The sequence below is a fragment of the Pleurodeles waltl genome, chromosome 10 (assembly GCF_031143425.1).
Source record: "Pleurodeles waltl isolate 20211129_DDA chromosome 10, aPleWal1.hap1.20221129, whole genome shotgun sequence".
Taxonomy (NCBI): Eukaryota; Metazoa; Chordata; class Amphibia; order Caudata; family Salamandridae; genus Pleurodeles; species Pleurodeles waltl.
In genome coordinates, this window is record NC_090449.1 from 409,561,803 (window position 1) to 409,587,651 (window position 25,849).

The 25,849-nt window shown below is 41.0% G+C and overlaps 1 protein-coding gene across 4 annotated transcripts in view; it reads left to right on the top strand.

The window, feature by feature from the left end:
• Positions 1 to 25,849, top strand: part of AXIN1 (axin 1) — a 345,962-nt gene that overhangs the window by 19,518 nt on the left and 300,595 nt on the right. For 2 of the 4 annotated variants that reach the window (XM_069210655.1, XM_069210656.1), the window contains exons 2-3: positions 11,316 to 11,387; positions 24,392 to 25,360. In XM_069210655.1, the coding sequence (XP_069066756.1) occupies positions 24,483 to 25,360 (878 nt within the window). In that variant the 5' untranslated portion in view covers positions 11,316 to 11,387; positions 24,392 to 24,482. The remainder of the gene's footprint in view (positions 1 to 11,315; positions 11,388 to 24,391; positions 25,361 to 25,849) is intronic. The other 2 variants (XM_069210657.1, XM_069210658.1) reach the window with 1 other exon arrangement.

The window sequence follows — 25,849 nt, forward strand, 5'->3', positions numbered from 1 at the left end:
GTACATCTAAAAATACTGATCCACTAACAGTATCAATACAAGATATTGTATGCTATTTACTTCATTTGCAGAAATCAAATCTAGCTTTCTCATCCATTAAAATCCATCTTACTGCAATATCAGCATACTTGCAGAGTATTCAACACACGTCTCTTCAGAGTTCCAGTTATAAAAGCCTTAAAGTATTAAAACGTATTATTCCTCCTTGAACACCACCTGTTCCTACTTGGAATCTAAATATTGTACACACCATACTCATGGGCCCACCTTTTGAACCCATGCGTTCTTGTTTTTAACATGGAAGGTTGCCTTCCTAGTAGCCATTACTTCATTGCGAAGAGTTAGTGAAATACAAGCATTCACTCTTGAATAACCTTTTTTCTAAGTACACATAAAGTTGTACTTAGAACAAATCCTAAATTTCTACCAAAAGTGGTATCACCTTTTCACTTAAACCAAACAGTGGAATTGCCAGTCTTCGTTCCACAGCTGGACTCAATTGCAGAAAAAGCCCTTCATACTCTTGACCTCAAAAGAGCTCTAATGTACTATGTAGATCGAACTAAAGAATTTAGAAAAACAAAACAACTTTTTGTTGCCTTTCAACAACCCCATAAAGGGAATTCTATCTCTAAGCAAGGGTTAGCAAGATGGATTGTTAAATGTATACAAACATGTTACATTAAGGCAAAAAGACAACTTTTGATCACACCTAAAGCACATTCCACTAGAAAGAAAGGTGCATCAATAGCATTCTTAGGAAACATACCAGTGGCAGACACATGGTCTAATCATCATACATTTACAAAACATTATTGTGTAGATGTATTTTCAAAGCAACAGGCCAATGTTGGTCAAGCTGTCTTAAGAAAATTATTTCAAACAACTCCAACTTCTACAGGCTACCCACCGCTATTTTGGGGAGAGTAACTGCTTTGTAGTCTATGCATAGCATGTGTATCTGCTGCTACAAATGCCATAGAACGGAAAAATTCACTTACCTAGTGTACATCTGTTCGTGGCATGTAGTGCTGCAGATTCACATGCACTGTCGCTCCTCCCCAGAAGCCTGTAGTTGTTACATTTTTTTTTTTTTGTATATATGTAGATACATTTACATTTGCATGGACATCTATTCTGATTTATTATTTCTATACAACATTTATATTACTATACTCTATCACTCCTTCTTATACCCTTTTGCGGGAAAACAATCTAACAATGGAGTTGATTACCATGTGCAGTATGACCAAGAGGAGTCACTCGATCCCGTGACTGAGAAGAGACTTCTTCGAAGAAAAACAGCTTGTAACACTCTGGGCCCAACACTAGATGGCAAAGCATAGCAGGTGAATCTGCAGCACTACATGCCACAAACAGATGTACACTGGGTAAGTGACATTTTCCATATTTTTTATATACACACACACACACACCCCGTTTGACGAATCTTAATGACATTTTCCCCCAAAAAAGTCAGTGATTCTTGTCGCGCATGGAAAGGCTCGGGGTGATCCTTCAAGCAGCGGTCGAGCAAAAGGGGGCTTAAAAAAAGGTTGCTTTTGCCATGTTAATTTCTCTAGGACTTTTTTTAGACCTGACTACAGGCTGAACCACTGGACGGAATTACACCAAATTTGTCCGAAAACTAGCTGTCGGTACGCAGATCACACTTTTGGTTATTTGGTGCAAATGTGGTCATTAGTTTTTGAGAAATTTAGGGAAATTCAAATTTGTACATCTCTGGCTGTGGCGACTTTCGCGACTATTTCGTGGAGACCGTGAAGTATTCACGAATATGCGCAACAAAAGGAGTTGTCCAATTGGCTGGCTGCATCCTGACCATAAAGTTGCGACCGCCATTTTATATAGCGGGACACGGTCCCTTGGGCTGAAAAGTGGTTTTGGAAATTGAAATAGTGGGTGAGAGTGGAGTTAGTCTGACTCCTGGGACATAATATAGAAGTGTTTGGAGGTAAAGTTAATATGCTAAAAAATATTTTTTTGGACTCCATGCGATATTCGCAGTTACATCCCAAATGCTCTGCGCAGACCCCTGTGAAACGTCGCCACGAATGTGCGAATAACTGCATCAAAAAAATAATAATTTGCTAAGTGTCAAATAGCAAATTTTCTTTAGTGATAGCAGTAGTTACTCATGCTTGCCCTGTGAGATGTACTCAGATACTGAGCCACACAATGAGAGGCACACTGAGACCCTAATGCAGTGACTCGGAGTGAGTGAGACCCTCATGCACTCACTCACAGAATATATCAGACTGTCATGCTCACTAATATCCTTATGCACGAATGATAGATGCACTTAGACTTTCACGCACTCACACACCCATTCAGCATCTCATGCGCTCACTCCGAAACCAACTCACTGTTTGTAGTCAATGGAAAAACCTATTGCGAGTCTCATGTGTTCACTCACATAGCCACTCAGACCCTAATGGAGTGAGTGAGAGTCACTGACATCTTTATGTACTCACTCATACAGCCAGTGAGACTCTCAAGCACTCAGTTTGTAAGACAATCATGTACTCACTCCAAGACCCACCAAGATTTTTACATTCTCTCTCACAGACCCAATCAGAGTTTAATGCACTTACTCACTGACACTGTTGCACACTCACTGAGAGACCTAATCGGACTGTTATGCACTAACTCAGACTTACTGATGGCGTTATGCACTCAGAGATGCAGTAAGAGTGACATGCCCATTCAGAACCTCATGCACTTACTCAGTCACCTACATCATTACACACTCGCTCACAGATCCACTCACTCTGGCACACTTTCTCACACACCCAGTGAGACCCTCATGAACTCGGTCACAGATGTACTCATTTACATACAAACTCAGACCCATCTCACTTTATATATTTTTCAAATAGTTACTTAAACTTATGTATATGTAGTGTGAGAAATTCATATCTCACTCTATCTTAGAATGTTGAAATGGCTGTCTGATTCTCAATTTTTAATAAATATATACGTTTTATTTTTTAAAGGGCTGGTTTGCATTGAAAGCATGCTTTTGTTGTCTGTTTTCGTGGTATAGTCGCTAATATCACGTCTTCACGAATATTATGAAAATTTAAAAAAGACATTGCTTAAGAAAATTAACAAGAGTTTTGGGGACTAGTGTGGCTCGGTCAAGAGCCTTTGAGTTTATTGTAACTATTTTTTAGTTACTTGTAGGTGTGGGTGTGCAGTTTTAGGTTGGAAAGATATACAACCTATGCTGTGGTCCCTAAGGAATGCAGAAACCTCTTTAATAACATGTTTCCTGACTTTGTCACTTTGAGGACAGACTTGATTTGACCACTTCCATTTCTGTCTTTGACATATGTTTGAATAAACAGACAGTGTGAGGGAAAAGTCTCATTGATTGTTCAAAGGTATCCTACATTATGATTTCCAGTCCGACACCCGTCCGTGAGCCTAGGTAATTTCCACCACAGTGCATAATCATGAGGTCAGGGAGTTGAAAATCGGTAATGCTTTCAACCAAATGCAGCAATTGATTCCACTTTAACCCTCTCTGGCCAATTCACTTAATGTCTACATTAGGCAAACCCAAGTCAGTCCCTGTCAATTCCACTCCTTCTAGCATCCTCTCTAGCCCAAAACACATAGCTGTGCTCAACAATCCACACTCAAACCATTGTGAAGTGAAGCAGCAGTAGCAGCGAGGAGAATGCTTGTGCTGACTGAGCAGATTTCAAAATGGGTTGCAGGTAAAATGGAGGTCTACTGGTAAGTTTACCCAATCAAAAGTATTAGTATTTTATATATATATATATATATATATATATATATATATATATATATATACTGTAAATAGTGAACTTAGGTTGTATCTTGAATTAAAAGTAAGTAGATGTTTCATTGGCTGTGGTAAAATGTAAATGTGTACTGCAGAATGTGATGTGCTTTGGAATCTGTGCAGTAAACCACACCAGTTACAGCTTTGTGTAGAAAGTATGTCCCTTCTAGAATGCGCAGTGAACTTGTGACACTGGGTCTAGTGGGTTGCTATGCAGTGTGCTAAAATTGTATTGGGGGAAGGCTCTCAAAGAGACAGTTGTGTATTTCTGAAAACTGAAATGCTTTGTATGGACTATTGTATAATAAAGATAGTTTTTGCTACTAAGGGATAGGTGATAATGTTAAATATCACTAGGACAGCATAAAACTACCAACACTGTTTTTTTTTCGAAGTATTTACGATAATTGCGGTAAAATCATGATCACGAAAAGAAGCCTATCATACTGAGCATCTTTAAAAAGGTACATGAAAGGGTTAACGGTTAGTAGCCATTCAGAACTTATCTTGCAAAAGAAAAAAATGAAAGGTATGCTTTTATTTGCTGTAATGTCCAATACGACACAGTGCAAAAGATTGCCATTCATGGTTGCTAAGCGTACGAATAGTGACCCTTTCTTATGCTTAGTTTTCTCTGTTTCTGAGAATATTGAAACTATCAGACAAGAGATAAGAAGAAGAAAGCTGGAATATCATTTTTTCAGGTATGTAAAGTGTATTGGAAAGTGACCAAAAATATTTTTTAACATTAATAAAACAGTCTGACAAATATAATTAAACTAGATACAATGATCAATGAGTAGCACGTTTGTATGTGAGTTGATTAACTGGTGTGTTCTTTAAAGTTCTAATGATTTACATGTGCTGTAGTATAGTTCTTTATATAGTTTAATATCTAGTGTATGAATCTGGCTTAGATTTTCTACTAGTGGCTCTGTTTATAGTATAGGACTGACAGATTAGTTTCATGTATTTAGTGGAATACTGTTTTCTGGAATGGTGACGAGTAGTAATGCAGGCACAGTTTCTATTGTGTTACTGGGCAGGGAATTAGTCTTGTAGAATGCTTTCCAAATTGAAACATATGTTTTACTGCAAGTTGATCAAGTGTTTAGTATGATGTAGGTATTTCATGAAGTATGCTGCAGTGTAGTTAAGTGATCTGGAAATGTATTTCTCACGTTTGGACATTTACTGTTGCACGGACAAGTTCATTAGAGGGAGTCCTTCCAGATACACTGCAAGTCACCTTGCTGCAGAACTCAGCCTTTGTGTCACCATGGAGTGTGACCTAGAGACCTCATTCCAAGGTAATGAGGGTTGGGGTGCACTTCTAATGGAGATAGTACTGCAGATTAGGTTTATCATACCTAGTTCTCATTAGGTTAGAGATTAGGTTCTCTTTGCTAGAAATTTCACATCTCATGTTTATTGTAAGATGGTGGGGGGGGTTGTATTCACAAATCTCACCTTAATTATGCTTCTTTTACTGTTCATTATCCTAAGCATTGCAGCTCATGCATCTTACCGTAGATTGCAGTCTTTTCAATAAAGACATTGAAAACTTCCCTGCATCTCCTTCATTGCCTGTGTGTGACGAAGACTTACTGCTCACAAGAGAAAAGGGTATTGTATTGTGTTTTATTGTAATAGTATTTATACAGCGCTTACTACCCCTGACAAGGCGTCAAAGCGCTTTTCTGTGAGTAGCACGCTACTCCGGAACCCAATAAGAATTAGTGATGAATTAGTATAGGAAAATAGGAGTACAGTTTTAGTATTATTATGAGTTAATTTGAGCCGCGGATATGAGAGTTTTAGTTAGATTGACTGGAGTAATGGAGGGGTGAAGGAGGAAAGAATCCAGAAGTGTTAATTGGGAGTATATGGTAACAGGATTTAGGCTTGGGATGAGTAAAGGAGGATGGAGGAGGGAAGAGTCTGTGGAAGGGGTTAGGGAGGGTAGCTTCCATACCATCACGACTTCCCTGAGAGGTCTTATCTACAGTCCATGAGCAGGGCGGCCAGAAGTGTTTGGGTATTTGGTGATGTACTTCTTGTATGGCTGTAGGGTTGGAGCTAACAGTTGCGACTTGTTGTAGGAGTGACTCAGTCGCCTACAAACAAGAGTGCCGTCACCCCTAAACAAGCAGGCTCGTCTAGGAGCGACATTCCAGCTATGACACTAGTGATGTCCATAGTAATAATTAAAAATCATGTTCCCACATGATGTTCTGTATCCAGGTTAAGAAATCATTTGTGGCTCGAATTAATGAACATAAGGATTTCACAAATCAATGTATACAGACACATTCTGTAACAGACTTCCCTTGGGGGGAAATTATTGGCCGATCAGGGGCATGGGTTGCAGGTTTGGGTACTTTCGGGCGGTGATAGAAAGTTGGAGTCTGTGAACTTTCACACTTTAGAAATTGATATTCATCTGTGTCCAACATTCCTTTGTATAACCAGTTATCATCAAAATGGCTTTTTCTTCATCCGAATGGCCATAAAAGTGCAATTACAAGAGTAATACAGTGTTAATAGGAAAAACTTGTACATTTCACATAAAATAACATAATGATATAATAAAAACCACAATTATGTGACATGAGCAGAAAGGCCACATAAGACTTTGCAGGTATCATTAGCATGTCACTTCTTGGAGCTTCCACATTGCACTTTAAAATTTTGTCACTGGGACTGCAAGTGCTTAACAGTGGGTCTGATCTCCGAATTCGCAAGGCCACAGAATGGGTACGTACGCACAAACGTCTGCAAATGGGAGCTAACCATAGACTACCTGGGCGACAACATTCAAACAAAAAATACATGGGCAACAGTTTCCATAGAAAGAACAGGTACGGCATACATTTGTTATCCCTACAGACCAGGCTGTGATAAAGGATCTCACACGTAAAGTGCCCACTCGGAACTGGAAGTAATAACGTCCGGTCCAGTGGGTCAGTTATCTGGTCCCAGCACAGCTTGTATGCACTCACAGGCTTGAAATAAAAAAAAAAATCGCAGGACATTCTAGAAGAGGCGGCTTTGGGTGGGAAAGAAGAGGATGCGGGGTAGTCCCAAAGGTTTCTTAAGCCAAGAGATTTAAGTAGATTTTTAATACTTACAAGCCATGGGACGTTATGAAATTGATCTGCTGTCATGACGTCCTGTAATGCTAGTGCCTAATGGGTGAGGTCTGGGGTCATCCATAGATTCCTACAAAACAACAAAGGTCGTAGCCTAGCTTTCTCCCAAGACAGTTCATGCCCATGTGTAGGAAAGTACCATCTTGCCTGGCATGTTACCCCCATATTTCACTGTATATATGTTGTTTTAGTTGTGTGTGTCACTGGGACCCTGCCAGCCAGGCCCCCAGTGCTCATAAGTGTGCCCTGTATGTGTTACCTGTATTATGACTAACTGTCTCACTGAGGCTCTGCTATCCAGAACCTCAGTGGTTATGCTCTCTCATTTTCTTCCCAAATTGTCACTAACAGGCTAGTGACCAATTTCACCAATTTACATTGGCATACTGGAACACCCTTATAATTCCCTAGTATATGGTACTGAGGTACCCAGGGTATTGGGGGTTCCAGGAGATCCCTATGGGCTGCAGCATTTCTTGTGCCACCCATAGGGAGATCTGACAATTCTTACACAGGCCTTCAAGTGCAGCCTGAGTGAAATAACGTCCACGTTATTTCACAGCCATTTACCACTGCACTTAAGTAACTTATAAGTCACCTATATGTCTAACCTTTACCTGGTAAAGGTTGGGTGCTAAGTTACTTAGTGTGTGGGCACCCTGGCACTAGCCAAGGTGCTCCCACATTGTTCAGGCCAGGTTCCATGAAACACGAAGCAGCTTACTAGAGTTTGTTTTTATACGTATCCCACTGGTAGCTTCAGCTGGCTGATTCCCTGAGGTTGGAAAATAAATGGGGGGGGGGGGGGGGTGGGAGGGGGCTTGCATGGAATTATTAGTAGTAGCTACAGCACCAGAAATGGGTAGAATAGTGGTACCATTGTAATACCTAGGTGTTGAAAGGCAATTCTTCAAAGCAGATGGAGTAATACGATTGCAACTAGATACTAGCAGTATAAGTCAGATGCTCGAATCAATGTTGACTTTAACTAGGTGACACTGTTATTCAGTGAACTTTGCTAAGCGATGTAAAAGTACGTTGTATGTGTAAATTGAATGTAAGAATGGCTTGGAGGGCTAGTCCTATGGTCAAATGCTAACAGATTATGGGCAAGATTGGGGTCGCTAATGGTTAATTTGATTTTATCAAACCCCATGTTGGAGTCCTTAAGTCTTCTGGCACATATGTTGTCATCTTGTATTACTGAACGGCACCTCCTAACTTGTTGAATCCAGTGGATCACCTTGTTCTGAAGAGTCGTCCCATTTAGCTCTGTCAAATGCTCTCCTCTTTAGAATATTGATCATTGTGATAAAGCAAGGGTAAACATGACAACTATTACCCATAGGGTGAGAATGATTACATTCACTACTATGAGTAACCCCCGACCCGGGAAGCTAACTGTTTTGAGAGTCATTTGGTTTACATGAATAGTATGCTGTAGATCATGGATACTCTTAAGTACGGCCCGCGGGCCTCATGCGGCCCCTCTGACCTTTGCATGCGGCCCTTCCAGCCACAGGAGCACTGGGCAGCTGTTTGCTCGATTTTGCACTAACAATAAAAATATGAAATACACGCACAATCATTTATTTCAAGCTCAATTGGTCTTAAAGAAAGGAAGTAACTAGGGACTCCTGCACTTAACTTTAGAAAAGCCTTCATTTTTAAAGACATCTTGCAACACAAGTGTAAAACTAAGACGGCCTCTACAAAATTAAAAAAGTGTATTTAGTTAACATGCAGCACCCTTTCGCCTTAGTACAATTTATTTTATCAGTGCATTGAGATGATGTATCCATTTAAAAGTGATAGTTTTCAAACATAAATTTGGAAACATTAATTATTTCCCTAACCCTGAGAACATCACCAATAGTAAATTAAAGAGACAAGTCACTTGGTATGTGCGCTTTATGGGTGGCCTGGGTTCCTATCATACATGAACAACATTACACTTTAATAAATCAAACATAGAAGCAGGTTTTGTGCAGCACACCATGAATCATGTATTTCGAGGTCATCTGAAATGTGATAATGCAGAAAAAGGAGGGAAAGTGAGACTAAACAATTGTCTAGGATCACACAATTTGGAAAAGTGGGTAAGCCGGGATTAGTTCCAGGTTTTCTGGTTTCCCATTGTTTATTTCAGCCACTAGATGTATATAATTTGCATCCCCGACACCTACCTTGCCACCAAATCCCCCCCAGCCACCCCACCCGACCGCCACTGCCCTGGCATCAATGCGGCCCACAGGCACATCACAGACCAAACTTTTTGGCCCCTGGGAAAATGTTTGCCAGTACCCATGCTGTAGATGGATTTGAGCTCAATGTAGCAAAAGTTGTGGCCCTAGGAAGCCCTGGCCTATACCCATGGGATGAGGGACCATTTAAGAGTAACAAGGACTGGTCCACTTTAAGCGGATCACCCTGTTTATCAGATGGAACGATAAAAGTAGGAGGCCCAGAGGAAGAAACTGTCATCTGCAGGTTTTGGCCTACACCCACTTGAGGTCAACCTGCAGTAGAAACTGTACGGTTACTAGATCTAGAGGAATGGAAGGTGTATTGTGAGGAGGGGATGAAGGAGAAACCCTGTAACACTCAAAAAGCTGTTTCACAGTGATAGTAAGGGAGGAAATGAATGGGCTTAGGGTGGCCACCACCACCTTCAGGTCCAGGACAAGGAATCAGAATGTTGACTTACACAGAAGTGCAAGATCTTCTGCACTGAGCTCTGACACACGCTACATCCGCAACATTAGTTACAACTACTGCCTGCTCAGATGGAGACTTAACCAAGGACTCTGACAGCGCAGCAAAGCAATTGCTACAAGGGAAGCCATCAGTAAGAGAGCCCTGTGTGGCAATTATGGGCGAAGCAGGTGTCTGCAGAGTGATGGAACTTGAGTATTAAAATTAGCTTCATGCCCCTGCTGCCTGGACCGAGTGAACATTTCCGGAATCATCTTCTGCTCTGTAACAAGCGGCTTAGAAATCAAACAGTGTAGAGGGGGACTAGATAAAATACAACTTGGTTCCACAATCTCCTCATACTCTGTCAATAAATCATAAATCCTATCAAGAACACAATTGCCCCCAGCAGTTTTAAGGGACTTCTTAGATGTCTTGGTTAAAGCGTAATTCTCTTCCCCGCCACTGGCATTCCTCTTCCGCATAATGCGTTAAGTAGAATTCAATATACAGCAAATGAAACGACTAAAGCAACTTTTGGAAAACCAGTCTCAAAACGTAAACAAAAGTTGTTCACATAGGGGTTTGGCAACATGCACATTACCTTTTAGGGGGGTGTTGGAGGAGTGGGCCAGGCCAGTGTCTTCCAGGCTCCAGACGTAGATGTGCCCGCTCTTGGCCTGGGCTTTGTCCGGGGGTGTCAAGCGCAGCGGAAGTAAGGCAGAGCTTTTATAGAGCAAGTGTTGTCTTGCCCCACGGGATGAGCGACAGCGCCTCTTGGCATAAGAATTACTGGGACCACAATAGCAGCACCACGCTGTCCCACATAGGGGGAGTCAGGTCAGTGCTTTATAGTGTGAGTGTTGGTCCTGCCACCTGGGACGAGTGACAGTGCCTCCTGGCGCAAGGATTCCTGGGACTTGGGGGGTCTCCCAGTAGCAGCACCACGGTGTCCCTCCAGTCTTCTAACACATCATAAAACCTCCTTTTACTTTGAATGTATGTTTCCTTTGTTACTGGTTCATAATAAGTATGATTACTCAATTGTTGCACCGCTTCTTGGTGATGGTGATCTTTTGTCATGAGGACTACATTTCTGCTCTTATCCGAGGGCTTCACAGCAATTTTTATCATCATTTTTTTTTATATTCATCAAGGACCGCTACTGAATTTTAGTCCGATTGTTGTTCAAGCTCTTTCTTTTTATGTCTGTTTTTCTAGCTACTGGTTCACAATTTGTTTTTAAAAGAATCCACTAAATCGTGTGGGGTCTGAGGTAGAAATTTGGATTTTGGTTTGGAATCACTGGTACCACTTGGGAATTAAACAAACATTTCCTATAAGGTTCTAATTATCACTTCATCATCCTGACCTAGTCACTCTCCCTCTGTCCACTGTTTAACCTCCTTTGAAGCAGATATTTTCAGCCCACTTGATTTAATTTTGCCAGCGGGTAGCTTAGACAGTTCTGGAGCCTTTTGTGATGCTACAATATTAAGTTCCATATCCTTGTATAATGTTTTCATAATTTCCAGGTGAGTTAAGGATTTTGAAGTTGAGGAATCAGACCTTGCACAGTCACAAGAATAATTAAAACTGCTTTTGTAGTGGAATGACATTAGAGTTTTTTTTAGTTTCAGCACTAGCCTGATGACGCAGTGAGGAGTGGCTGTATGAAGATGCAGAAGATTACATACACACAGCATGTAAGTTTTTATTGAGAGTGGCTACGACTGTGCTGTTTAATACGGGTGATGCGTAATGTAAGTAAGGTATAAGTTTCATATTTACCGCTCTCAATGAAGTTTTGATTGCTCTACTTCCAAACAGGTTGGAAAATCTTATGATGGATTTAAACATCATGATTGACTTGAGCTTTCTTGTTAATTGGTGATTAGACCATGATAGCTTTTTGTCATTTGTAACTCCAAGGAACTTGTATTGATTGACCATATCGTTCGAGTCATCGCCTAAGACCCACGATGTAGACTTGGTTTTCTTCCCAAGAAGGTTGGCATTGAATTCATTTAAACAATTTAGTGAATATTGTAGACCTTTTGAGGTTTGCGACAATATCACCAGATCATCGGCATGGGCCAGGTGTGATACTCCAGTGCATCACATCTTTGGAGCACTGAGGTTTAATTTAAGAGGCTGACAGATCAGCGATGTATAAAGAGAATAATAACAGAGCTAGAATGCAGCCTTGTTTGAGGCCATTCTCAATGTGAAATTTGGACGAAAATACCTTATCGGTGGATAGTCTTTCTTGCAACTATGTGTCAGTATGCAGTTCGATAAGGAAGTGCAAATAATAACTGGTCAGTTCTCCAGGTCTTGAGCTTTGTCCATAATCTTTGACGATTCACTTTATCAAAGGCAGTGGGACAATCCACAAAATGGGCTTTTAGTATTTTAAAGTTCTTCTCCTTTGTTTTTTTTTTTTTGTTTTTTTCTTTTTCTTTTTCTTTTTCCAAGAGTTGGGGAAACAATGTTATCCACAGTTGAACAGTCTGGGGACAAATCCAGTCTGTGTTGATGAGATTAGAAGTTGTTTTGTAACCCAGTTTGCCAGATTATTAAATAAACGTTTGGCGCATAGCTTCCCTACACAATGTAGGAGGGCTATTAAATGATAGCAGGCTGGATCTTGTTTGAGCCCCTTTTTATAGGTAAGATGAGGCATTGCACCTTTCAATGAATTAAGAACCTACCCAACTGTGGTGACCTTAAGAAATAGTTGTTCCAGTAATGAACTCCAGAACGGCCCATCAAGTTTAACCAGGTATGCCATTTGAGCCTGCGGCTTTAGAAGGACAAGTGCTTTTTAGGTCTAGTGTAAGCGTCCGACCTCTTGTATACTTCTTCTGTGGGCTTCCAGCTATTTCATTCTAGTTTGTGTCATTTAAAACTCCTTGCTTGCTAGTGGTCAGTCAGGCCTCTTTGTACCTCCTTCTGTGTGAGAGCAGGGACTAACTACTGTATTACACTTTGTCCTATTTATCTGGTTTGTAGGGGGCTTTTTTTTATTTTTTTAATATTTTTTTTACTTAATTTCCTGCTCATGTCAAGGGAATCTTCCCTTTTCATTCGCAGAGCTTTATTGCTCTTGAGTTTAGGTTAGCTGTAAACAAGCCTATAAATCAGACTGTTATGTTGGTCACATTTGGTCTTTGTGGGCTCCCGCCCTTCCTTGGCTTGGATTTTCTTTACTGAGTGTTGCTGCCAGTGGTTACTGGTGCTGACAGCGAGGGTGGAGGATTGCTTGTTGCTCAATGTTACCACTTTAAGAATTCCCGCACTCTAAGAAAACGCCAGACCTTTTATAGTTCACTTGTGCGTTCAACTGGAGACAAGATCAGCATGAGCAAAGCAGAGACGTTCGCTCCTTCTTTAAAAGTCAATTTTAAATTGCAGCAACTGCCTCTATGTATGCTAGTAAGAGAAGCAATGTTGTGTGGGCCACAATCAAAACACATTTTCGCGCCCCCTTCTTTTTACTTTTTAAGGGGATTACAGTACTAGCACAGCAGTGACAGTTTTGAGTACAGGGACAGAAAAAACAAAGTTTCCAATGAAATACATGTATTCCATGTTGCTTACAAAGCATTCGTTCAAAGGAATACTTTCAATTAGCCCCGTGGGACTCTACTTTCTCTGAATAGAACACCTCAGCTTACATTTCTTTTAATTGCACGTTCTCTCAAGGCATTCTACTTAACAGCTGATAGATTTAACAACATGAGTAGAGGCCAGGCCCGTGCACAACCTATAACCGCCAAGATTATCTGTGTGAAATACGGGAACAGTAGGCGGAGGTTGGAAATAAACTTTGGAATTTCAGCATCTACCACAAACATTCTTGCTAAAAACTGAGTGTTTGTAAAGGAATACAAACTTTCAAGGGGATGCTTGAATTTCAGTTACAAATAATTTTGCCTTGATGACGCCATGAAACAGGCATTTCAAAGGCATGCAATAAAAACAAGCACCAATAAAACCTAATGTGCGGAGACAGATTATTGTAAAAAAAAAAAAAAAGCCAAACGCTGTGCGCCGTCAGTCTTCTAAAGCAGTTTTCACCTGCAGTATGGTGGCTGCATCACATACTCACAAAAAACAGAAGAGTGACTTTAAGGAAATCTTTCATTGGCCTGTGAAGCTGTTCAGTGGGATGCCACAGTGTGCACAGCACAGTGCAGAGCTAGTTAGCATACTCTGAGGTACCCAGTGGCACTCATCAATGCAAAATGCTGTATTTGCCATTTTTTCGTGTACCACGTGTGGTGCCCCAGCGGTTTCTTGTGGTAGCATAGATGGCTGTTCCCTGCGCACCGCCTCCTGATGCGCCTCCAATCCATCTGACTTTGCCACATGTTGGTGTGGTTGGCAGAGCTAAATTGGTTAATTAATTCCACACGTAGTAACGACACAGAATGGGGCAGAGTGCCTCAGCTTCCCATATACATACTATAAAATCTGCTCAAGTTGACACACTCCTATGTTAGGGACACCACCTCAGGCCACAAAACCTGGTTTCATGAAAAATAGCATGACCTCTCATCGGGTTTTATGGTTAATGTCTTCAGTTCCCACTGAGAGTACAATACCAACACATTTGAGACAAAACACAAACTGGTTTTGGAATCACTGATAACTGTCTCACCAAATGAAATCACTTCTAGAACTGATGCCATAAATAAGATTTAGAGGGTCTGTGTGTGCGTGCGTGGGTTCGCAAGTTTATATGTGTATGTTTTATATGATTTGTGTTTGGATGGGTGTTTATAGGGTTTCTTTGTGCACTTGTGTTTTGTGGGAGTGTCTGTGAGGGAGGGAGAGGAGGCTGCTTTAGTTTATCTTGCGTTATTACAGCATAGACAAAAAAAGACCTTCTTGATGTGGATGCCAGCATGCAAACTATTCTCAGACCTTGTGCCCATTGCTAAAAACACCACAACACCAACAACCATACAATACCACATGCCTTTTTGTTAAGATGTGTTTATATGAGCATGCATGGAGGCAGGAAAAAGAAAGCATCTTGCCTGACAAGCAGCAGAAAATATGGCAACAAGAGTTAAATGATTCAGAATACACAGAAACAGCTGCAGCTAATGTTGCTTGACAGAATGTGTAATAATCTTAGATGTCAAATAGGTGACTTGTTGGAGGGAAATCGAAGTGCGCCCCTGTCAAAATGCAAGACCAGCTGTATAAATGTGAACACCATATGCCGAACATTTAGACAACGTGCTCCAAATATATATACACTGTCTTCTTATAATTCGTGTGAGTACATTTCCTTCACTTATATGGTCACAACTTTACATTAACTGCTCTATTTCTAAAAATGCCACACTAAGTGAACACCTTAAGGCTTGTCGAGAGACCTAGGTTGCCAGGTTTAACTCAAGTGTTAATGAGCAAATGCAGAGCTAATACTTCCTTCCTACTGAAGGCATTGGCTTTGTCATTTTGTATTTAAATTGTATTTAACTATGCGGTACAGCACTGCAACTGTTAGTCTCCAAACTGTACTAGTGTGACAAAAATCCTTAGAACATACTGGGTATTTTGGAAAGTGTATGAGATGGCCTTTAACTATTCGGTATGGCAAAAACTATGAAACTGGATTCAAACATGTTTATTGACTGCCATCTGATAGGCAGGGCAAAGGAACCATGTCAATCTGCCGGTCTTAGAAGGCTTTTCTTAAGTCCATCAAAGGGAATCTGGTTCAGACAGATAGTGCGACACTACTATAGCTTTAAAGTGTTCACTTTCTATTCAGTGATGGTGGGATGGTGAAAGTGGAAATCTTTTGCAATTAGCATGGCAGATTTAAATTAGGATGCTAAATGGCAATATTTTCATTTTTTCCTCTAGCTAGAGGAAGAAGGTAAATGGAAGTGCTTCAGTTAATATGCGGGCCACTGGAATTATATGGAAGGAAATGATGAAATTATGAGGCCGGGTTGACCAATTTATGTGGCAAGAAAAGTCCACTTATTAATTTACAATGCCAACTCAGCCTGTGGTGGTTCTAGGACAGTGGGACTACCTTCAAAATGTTCACCACAACCTGCTCTTTCTGTCTAGATGTCTCTGGGTCACCACACCGTTAGTGGAGCCCCTAAAATAATAACCCCTCCCTCTATTCACTATCTTTTCAAACTCTCTCATGGCTGGAACTTTTGTTTTATAGCTGAGAGTAATTTGTGTTAAGGGTCTTGTTAGTAATGTCTCTGCAGTAGGCCTGCTAGACCTGAAAATGTAAAATGCACTACACCCTCTAGGAGCTAAATATATGGTTACACTCCAATACTTTCAGTCATTTTCTTTTCATATGGTTTTGCCCTCTAAGGGCTAACTATATGGCAACATGATCGTTTCTTACAAATGCTATTTTGATTGTGGTGCCTTCTATGGGCTGTTGTGAGCACTACATTCTAATGCCAAACGTTTTATTTCTGATAAAGGTTTTTATTGGGTTTATGTGATCATTGTTTGTGTTTTATTACTCTCTCCTTAGTGCAGTTATGACCATGATTCAGGTCACCGTAACATCCTTATTACACTATGACTGTTTGAACACACTTGATATGTTTGGGTGACCCTTCTAGTTTATTTCTCTTGTTACTCCTCTGTGGCGGTCTTGTTTTGGGAATTGTAAGTCAGCCAGCAACTCTGATGGTGATGTGGTGAAAGTGGTATTCTATTGGAATTAGCATGGGAGAATTAAATTAGGATGCTAAATGGCAACTTTTACATTTTTGGCTGCAGATGGAGGAAGAAGGTAAATGGAAGTGCTTTAGTTATGAGTAGTCACTGGAATTGTGTGGCAGGAAATTACCAAATTATGATGATGCTCAACCATGCGGTGCCTTACCTTTTGCACATCTGCATCTCCTTGTCTCACAGCTAGATTCCGCTGAAACCTCCCCTAGCCCTCTAAAATGCCTCTGGCTCGATGGAGCCGAAAAACTGGCAGGCATGAAAAGCAAAGCAAGGTGGCCCGGACGATCACTGCTGTGGAGCAAGCCCTCCGCTTGGACCACAATGAGGGCACCACTCTGGGATCCTGGGCGCACCCTGCCCTGCTCCAGGGGAAAATGGAGAGCTGGTTCTGCATCTCCCTGAAAAAGCCCCATGCTCATCACAAAGCCCCACTTGGACTGAGAGGACTCCAGCCCGTAGTCTGAGTGAGCGAGTAGGTGGTTGGGAGGAGAGCAGCAGCGATAGAGCAGGGCATCTAGCACCAATACACGTTTTACTGGGAAAGCTGCAGTAGAGGAAGTTACATCACAATTTATTTAAAAGAAGGTCCACTAATCAAGTAGATTATGTGACACAATTGGAGAATCTTAAAACAAAACAAAAAAAATGATCCTGCTGTCACTAAAATAGTACGAGATTCCCCAACAGTATTAAGAAGAGATAAGTTTGAGGGACAAATTCGTACACAGCTCTGGTGGACAAATCAGAGTAGTCTTTAGCAATAATAGTCCCTAAAATGGACTACATTTTCACACAGGAGAATTTATTTTAAAAATGGAATGAAAAGAATAATTGGAACAGAGAACTCGTAAACGTAAATTTGTAGACTGTTCGGAAATGGCATTTAGTTAATATGTGCTGGCAGTCTGTTATGTAGTAACAAATAAGAAGAGAAACTACTCGGTAGCAAGACACTTCAAATAGCTGACAGCATTGATTGAAAGTTTTTAAAAAAAAAAATTTTTTTAGGTGGATTGAAGTTGAAAAGATTAAAAGTGAGAAACAGAAAATGCTGCGAAGATTAGTCAGTTTATAGTTGCATTGGAATCGGGGACACCAGCCGGTTCAAATCAAAACCAGCAACTATTTGTAAATGAGGATTAATTGAAGAGTAATCCAAATCAGAATAAATGATTACATTGCCAGTTACTGATAGCTCTGTCATACATGTGCGAACGCACAAATTGGGTACACTTGTTTGTTAATGAGAGACAGCAATCAAACTGTCGTGGATGTGTGTTTATGTCTGAGCAATACGAAGCAGTCTGCTTCCAACTATCCTCTGCCAGACCCAGCTAGTACAATCTTTGTATACTGTTTGAACTACTTTGACATATATTGTAATAGCTGAGTCGTGCATATGTGCAGAAAGTGGTATTTTTGTAAGAAAAGCCTTAAACGGTCACAAAAGGGAATCTTAGAGTATGCTGTGTGGACAAGTATGTTTTAACATTTTGTGTTTATCTTTTTCTACATGTCCCTTCAGATTTTGAAAACCAAGGAAAAGCTAACAAACAATTTTCTGATTTTGTTTTACCCACCCCTCTAGCCTTCATGCAGAGCTAGGTTTTGAACAGCTGCGTGGCTCATGAATTCACAGCAAAGAAGCAACATAGAATAACAGTTGCTCACTATCACATTTATGCTCACGCACATCTTGGACAACAGCCATGCATACCTTAACGCTCACTGTCTTCCATATGATGTCATAACATGGATATCCATAAGTAAAAACATCTAAATGCAGAACATTGTTAAATAATATGTTTAAATATATAAATGTTATACTCGTAGAGGTGTCAGTGAGTGCTATTGCTACTGTGATCTGTAATTTCACCCTTAACATTATTTGCCATTTGTAATTGCATCTAGATCATTAAGGGTGGGGTCATGTGCATTACATTTGATTTGGTAAACTATGGTTTGCATTGCTGTGTGAATTATGGACTGCTTAGCTAGCTATAACAGGGGACTTTCAGTGTTTTTTGTTCCCCCCCCCCCAGTTTTTATTTGAAACTATAGGTATAATTTTGTTTAAGTGAAATATGTTTATTCATGGTCACTAAACTAATTAATATGATGACAAATCGTCAAAAATAACTTTTCAATATCAGTTAACCTTCCTTGCAAACAGGCTTCACAATGTCTTCTGACACTGCAGACCAGAGCTTTGCAAAAAGTGTTAACTAAATATTTGGAAATCCTACTACATGTTGGATAGTTCACCTATGTTATTGATTTTATTTCGGTAAATATAGGTGGGAGGTAAAGTAAGTTTAAGTACATTTTATCTTTTATTATTATTTTTTTTAAAACTCTTTTGAAATACATTCTTTAATAAACCTGTGGCACATATCGATTACAATTTCTTGTATAATTTGTTTACCTATGTCAGTTTGTGTTTTGTAAAAATGTCATTCTTATATCCAGATTGTACTTAAAGGACTTATGCATGCTTAGACTAAATTCTTAAAGTCTCTCTTTGGAATGTTTTAACTTTCTTTTAGCGTTTGTAATCCTGTCAGATTTTTTTCTTGCACCAAATGTTATACAATCTCTGTAGAAAATCATGTTCTGTATTGTCCTAGTTAATGCAGAAGGTATAAATTCTAGGTAATAGCCATTTATCTCTGACAGTGTAAGAAACAATACTTATCAGCATGGAAGGGGCTGATGACAGAACACGTTTGCATCCAACTCTTAGTGCATGCACATACAACATTTTAAGGTTTCATTGGATCTGAGAGGTACTGATTTGTGATTTTTGACATAGTGAGCTAGGCATGTTCTGAAGATGTTTTGCTCAGGTCTTATGCCCAGGCCCCCATATACAGGCAGCCCTACAGAGAGGATTTGCAGACTATCCAATACTCTCCTCTCCACAGGCAAGATAGAGGTAATTGTTAGGTTCACTCCTATCCATTGGGCTAAAAAAGGTCACTTATTTGGGAATCAAGATCACTTCAATGATGGCTGATCACTATTGAGCAAACTATCCACTGTTACTGCGGCAACTCAAAGAAGACCTTAAATGTTGGTCTCCCTTGTATTTGTCATGACTCGGTTGCATTAATGTGATAAAGATGACTGTTTTGCCAAGGCTTTTGTGTTCTTTTCAAGGCATTCACATTGAACTCGAGCAAGACTGCTTTCCTGCCCTTCACTTCCTGGTAACTTGCTTTAGTTGGCAAAATCGAAGAGCTTGTCTTTCCTATAAATTCAGATTGCCTAGAGGTTCTGGTGGCTTAGCTCTGCCTGAATTTTTTATTTTATTTATTTTTACTATACTGCAAACCAGCACAGATGAGGGTTAGTGCAGAGTGGTCATTGACAAACATTGGTTACATACGGATAGAGCACTAGTGGGAAGATGTATTTGGGATGTCCCGTAGAAGCCAAAACCGGATAGATCTCTCAATGTCTACCTCAGTACCCCAACTAAGACGACCCTTAAGGTATGGGATGTAATGAAGTGGACCACTGGGTGGACAGTATTCCTCTTGCCCTTCACTCCAATACATTTTAAATTCAGCTTACTAGCCTGCACTTCTGCCTGGACTGTTCAGTCTTTGGCGATAAGCGGGCTTCCTAAGAGCTCTGATAAAACCAAAACAGACTGAGGAGATTCTTTTAACTTGCAGCTCCATCGTCAAACAGGAAACCTAGGCTTTCTACCTGTGCCTTTGGGGGAGGCAAGCTATTAAAAGCCTCCGAATGCAGTGCCAAAGGGGAGGCAGGAGAACCGTTGCCTACAATCAGTACTTCCGATTTGCCATCGTTAAATTTAAGTTTAGATTGGGTCATCCAATCACTGATGTCCTTCATACAACAAGCCAAATTAGCGGAAGAGGAATTCCCAATACTAGAAAGGAATACCACTAATTGGGTGTCATCGGCATAGGTGACCATTGAACGATTACAGGGAGTGACTACTTTGGCCAAAGATGATAAATATTGAAAAGAGTTGGGCTCAGGGAAGATCCCTGAGGAACTCTGCAAGTCAGAGACACAACGTCAGACAAACAAAGAACGATCCAAAACTTGGAAAGATCTTCCTGTAAGGAAAGAGGAAATCCAAGAAAGGGCCATGAGTCCTAGCCGTGTCTTGGAGAGTCTATCACAAAGGAGGGTGTGATCAACGGTATCGAAGGCTGCACTGAGATCAAGAAGGATAATAGCAACATGACCTTGATCTAAAAGTTGACGAGTCGATTCAGTCACCGTAAGGAGCGCCGACTCCGTGTTCTGTTGAGCTCTAAAACCCATTTGAGTAGGATGTAGGAGCTCATGACTCTCAAGATAACTGGTCAGTTGCAAATTTACATGTTTCTCCAGAATCTTAGCCAAAATAGGAAGAAGAGCAATAGGTCTGTAGTTGTCCAAAGCAGAAGGATCAAGCTTTGGCTTTTTCAGAAGGGGTTTTATTATAGCATGTTTGAGCGACTTAGGAAGAATGCCTGAAGACAGGGAGCTACTAAGTATTTCTGTCAGAGGTGAGACCATAATGTCTGCAGCCTTCAAAGGAATAGAAGGGGGAGCAGGGTCAAAGGGGGAGCCCGATTAATGTTGGAGAGAAGAAAGTTAACACGTCTGTGAGGGGTGGAAAATTACTTAACTGGGTCCCAGCAAAAGGAGGATTCGTAATTTTAGGATTAGGTCACTTTAATTTTTTTTAACATATTTGGGGTCCCCTGGTGAGGTTTCTTTCGACTGACCTCCTTCTATTTGCTTGCCCCACTCCTGCTAGAGCCCGTCATCTTTTCAGATCTGATGACCGAAGGGGACTTCTATAACCTCTGGGTGAATTGGCCTGTCCTCCTTTGTCCTCCCCATTTTGGAGGCTGTTGTCCTTCCCACTTTTTCAAATGCTTCAGCTGACCCACTCGCATCACTTCATTTTGGGTTAGGGGTTTGAGGTTGGGCAATAAATCTAGAAGGTTCAGCTGCAGATTTTGACAGTGGCATTCTATTTAAACATCTTGCTCATTTGTGAGGGACTACTATTTTGATGTCACTGTGTTTTATACTAGTATTCTTAATGACTATTAAGGTCTCCATTAATTGATCAGCTCTCACTGTACTGGCAAATGCCTTGTTAAAACTCAGTTCGACAAAAAAAAAAATACTCTCAAAACCCCATGTGGAATACCATATTCAAAATGTAGACTGGCAGTTTCCATTCTGGCTTTTCTATGGACTCCTTTTGAACCGTAACGGTCTGTGTTCATTTGGGGGTCCGAAAAGATGGCACCCCAACTCCACATGTAGAGGGGCTTAATCACATGTGACCAAATCAAAGCATAACTACAATCATGTGAAGATCATATTGAAATTACATTGACTGCACTTAGCACCACAGGGAGCTGTTCCTGCTTGGTATGATAGGTGCTTCCACTAATATGTGGTCCTGTTTATACATCTGGAACACCCAGTCTCAAACTTGGTAAAGCAGACTGTAGCGATCTGGGAGGCAGTGGTTGGGAGGGTGCTGTGCAAGGCCCCCTTTGACATGCAGCTTAGTCTCTGGGATCTGGCGCAGTTCCGGGCGATCAATGGGGATATGTCCATGGAACAGTGGGGGGTGGGAGGTTGCGATGTGGCAGGGGAACTTTATCCAGTGGAGGTCTTCTTCACCTTTCCGGATGCCCAGGAGACCTTTGCAGTGGGACTGGTGCATTTCCTGCATTATGCTAAATTGGAAAGCACTGTACTGGATGTGTGGCTGGGTTCCTGGCTGAGCCGCAGCCCTCTCGAATGCTTGCTAGTCTCCTCCAATAGGGGAGGGGAGGCACATGATTATCTTATTCTATAAAGCGATCTGGGGGGGGCAGGAGGGGTGAAGGAGACTACCATCTGTTGTGTGGTGCATGGGGCCCGGGAGGGAGAACTCGATGAGCCCATTGCAGATGCAGATTGGCCACATGCATCCAAGTTGGTGAGGAGGGTGTTGTGTAACCACAGTTTTAAGTTACTACACTTCAGCTTTTTGCACTGCACCTATATCACCCCCAGGTAGCTGAACAGGATGGGCCCTTCCAAGGAGGAGAGCTGAAGGGGGGAGGGGAGGTTGTGTTGGGGTACAGGGTGTAACCTTTTTGCACCTGGCTTGGGTCTTTGCTAGAATTCAGGGATTCTGGAGGAAAGAGGTGCCTGCAATTGTTAAGGTGGCAGACCTAGTGATCCCTCTGATTGCAGTGGCATGCCTTCTGGTAGTGGTGACAAGACCAAGGGGGTGGAGGATTCTCTACAATCTTGCCCATCTCGCACTGCTATTGGCCAAAAGGCGAATAGTCATTAGTTGGCTGGGTACAAGGGTGCCACTGAAGTCTTTGTGGTTGTGGGTTTTGCTAGAATGAGCTGTGGCAGATGAGCTGCACCTGCACCTTGTCCGTACAGCTAAGGGTGCTATCGACGTGATCATGATGTGGGGGGGCTCCTCCTCAATTTTCAAGGTGAGGCTGAATCTAGCCCTGAGCATGGTTTGGATGATGTGTGACGTTTGGTCATGCTATGCCTATGTATAAACGATGAGACAGCCAAGTGAGCTATCAATGCATTAATTACTATATACCTTGCTTGATGACTTGTATCTGTGATACTGTCCCTTTCTTGACCATTTCTCGGCTACTTCGGTGCTGCCATGTATGATGTATGTCCTACTGAACTGCCATATTACATGACTATGGTATTCTCATGCTTTCGGCCATGCACTACTGGCTTTCGTTGTAATTCTTTGCTGAAACCGATAAAACAAAGTTTTTAAAAAATCACTATTTTTGACATTCAATTGTAAATAAGTGTGAACGGACAACACCCTTTGAAAACACTCTCCAAATCAAAAATCAGAGTAGTACAAATAAACCTTGCCCTAAACTTGGATCATTGGTCATGTTTCAAAAGTGCATATCTTTCCTTTATGCCTATTTGTATTCCTTAGATTTTCTTTAATAAGTGTATGTATGGTCAATATAGAATGAATAATCATTGTTAGGGAGGGCTTGGTTGGTGACACTTGGTATCGCAATTTTTTTGAGAAAACAGACAAACACTATGTATGTCAATTATAAGAGTCTGCCATATGTAACAATTTTATTATTACCTTTTATAGATGAGCCTTCAGTATCAAAACCTGCAAATGAAAACCTTGTCTCTTCTGTGTTTTTTTTTTTTTTTTCCCCTCTTTACTTTAACAGATTTTTTTTTTATTTCAGTAATTAACTATGGGTAAACCTTGAGTGAGCTACACAATATGCCCCTTGCAGTATTCAAATCTTTGAGTTTACAGCGATATATAGCTTTCTGGGTTTCACCTTGAGTCTCACACCTCTTGCCACCATTAATTGTACATTGGTTGAAACCCCAACAATATTGGCAACCACTTAAACTACAGAAGATGTGGTTGGCGAAAATATATTTTATCAACCGTACCTGTTTCTGAAAGCTGGCAACAGGAAGTTCTTAGCACAACATACATCTTGTTTATACTGATTTTACAAAAAAATCCACACTGTCTCACATAGCACCTTTTCCCAATTTTTCTCACCCTGGGGGTTGGGGTTGGGGAAGGGGGGTTGAATTGCCATCTATAGGCTATTGTCTTTGGTCCTTCCAGGAGAAATCCCATATTTTGGGTACATTTAAAATTCTCAGAATGGGAAGAACACGAACATGCTAATGGGGCCTGGACACCTTTTGCTGAAAGAAAGGTTAATGGACAGTGAAAACCAGAGTAAAAAACTGTCCAGTCTAAGGGGCCCTGTGATAACGTATGCAGTAAGCACTCTTAAATCAGTACTTGTCATACAGCTATAATTGGTGCGTCAAGCTACATCTTTTGGTACTAAAATGTTTAGTCCATGTTTATATTCACTGAAGGGACTTCTCGTAAGTTGATGAGCATTTTGATAACTTTTCTGTCTTGCCTTTACAGGAAAAATCGGATTGTGTACAAGTGCTGAATTTTGGTCTACTAATGTTAAAATTATTCCACAATTTTCACCAATCGAGCAAACACAGTAAAAATGAGTCTACAGGGGACCAGTTTCCCCTTGGACCTTGGAGGAGGCTTCACCGAAGATGCGCCAAGGCCACCAGTTCCTGGGGAAGAAGGGAAGCTTATTCTGAGTGACCCAAGACCTCTAAATAACAATTACTATTCTGGAAAAGGTGAGGGCCTGAAGAGTGAGACGTCAACAGCCACACCTCGGAGGTCAGACTTGGATCTTGGGTATGAGCCAGAGGGAAGTGCCTCCCCAACACCACCATACTTGAAATGGGCTGAATCACTTCACTCATTGTTAGATGACCAGGATGGAACTAATCTGTTCAGGACCTTCCTCAAGCAGGAAGAATGTGCAGATCTACTTGACTTTTGGTTTGCCTGTAGTGGTTTCAGGAAACAGGGACCTGCTGGGTCCAGTGAAGATAAACGGCTAAAGCTTTCAAAAGCCATCTTCAAGAAGTACATTCTTGACAATAACGGCATTGTGTCACGGCAAATCAAACCAGCCACAAAGAGTTTTATTAAGGATTGTGTTATGCACCAGCAAATTGATGCAGCTATGTTTGACCAGGCACAGACTGAAATCCAGTTGATGATGGAAGAAAACACCTATCCTGTTTTTTTAAAGTCTGATATTTATCTGGAATATACAAGGACAGGTGGTGAAAGCCCTAAAGTTTACAGCGATCAGAGCTCTGGATCAGGGAATGGGAAGGGTGCCCCTGGGTATCTACCAACTCTCAACGAAGATGAAGAGTGGAATTATGATCAGGGTTTATATGAAGAATCTGAAGTAGATACTGCCCCTGCCAACAGGCTTACTCAGAAGCTGCTCCTTGAGACCACTCCCCAGCGTGCGGCAGCCTCCAGACGATACAGTGATGGGAAAGAATTCCTGTAAGTGGTTATTGTTTTTTTACACTCTTCTATCACCGTGAGGTGGTACCTATTATGTATGTATAGATTATGGTTTTCGTAAGTTTACTTAAATGGCATCAAGGTTTACAGATAATTAAGAAATTCAGTTGGCTGGTAATTCTGTGTTCTAGTTCAATCCTGATTGGTTTTGTTGGTCATTGCAATTTTGTATCAGTCAAAGTAGTTTAAGCTTCTGAATAAGTTATAGTTTTACTGCTGACCTTCTGTTTAGATTCCAGATGCAAACCTAAAACCTTTGGATATGAAGATGCTGTGGAATCTAAGACTGACTCATGTAACAGGTGGTGAATTTATTTGTGGCTTATTATTGCACTAGGACACTTTATACTTAACAATACCTGCTTCTGTCAGCTTGTTTGTCTGACTGCTTGTAGGAAAACAGGCTTCTTGCAGGTTCTCCCCAACTTTTTGCCCCCATTTTGGAATATTAGCTGCTGGTTTCCACTT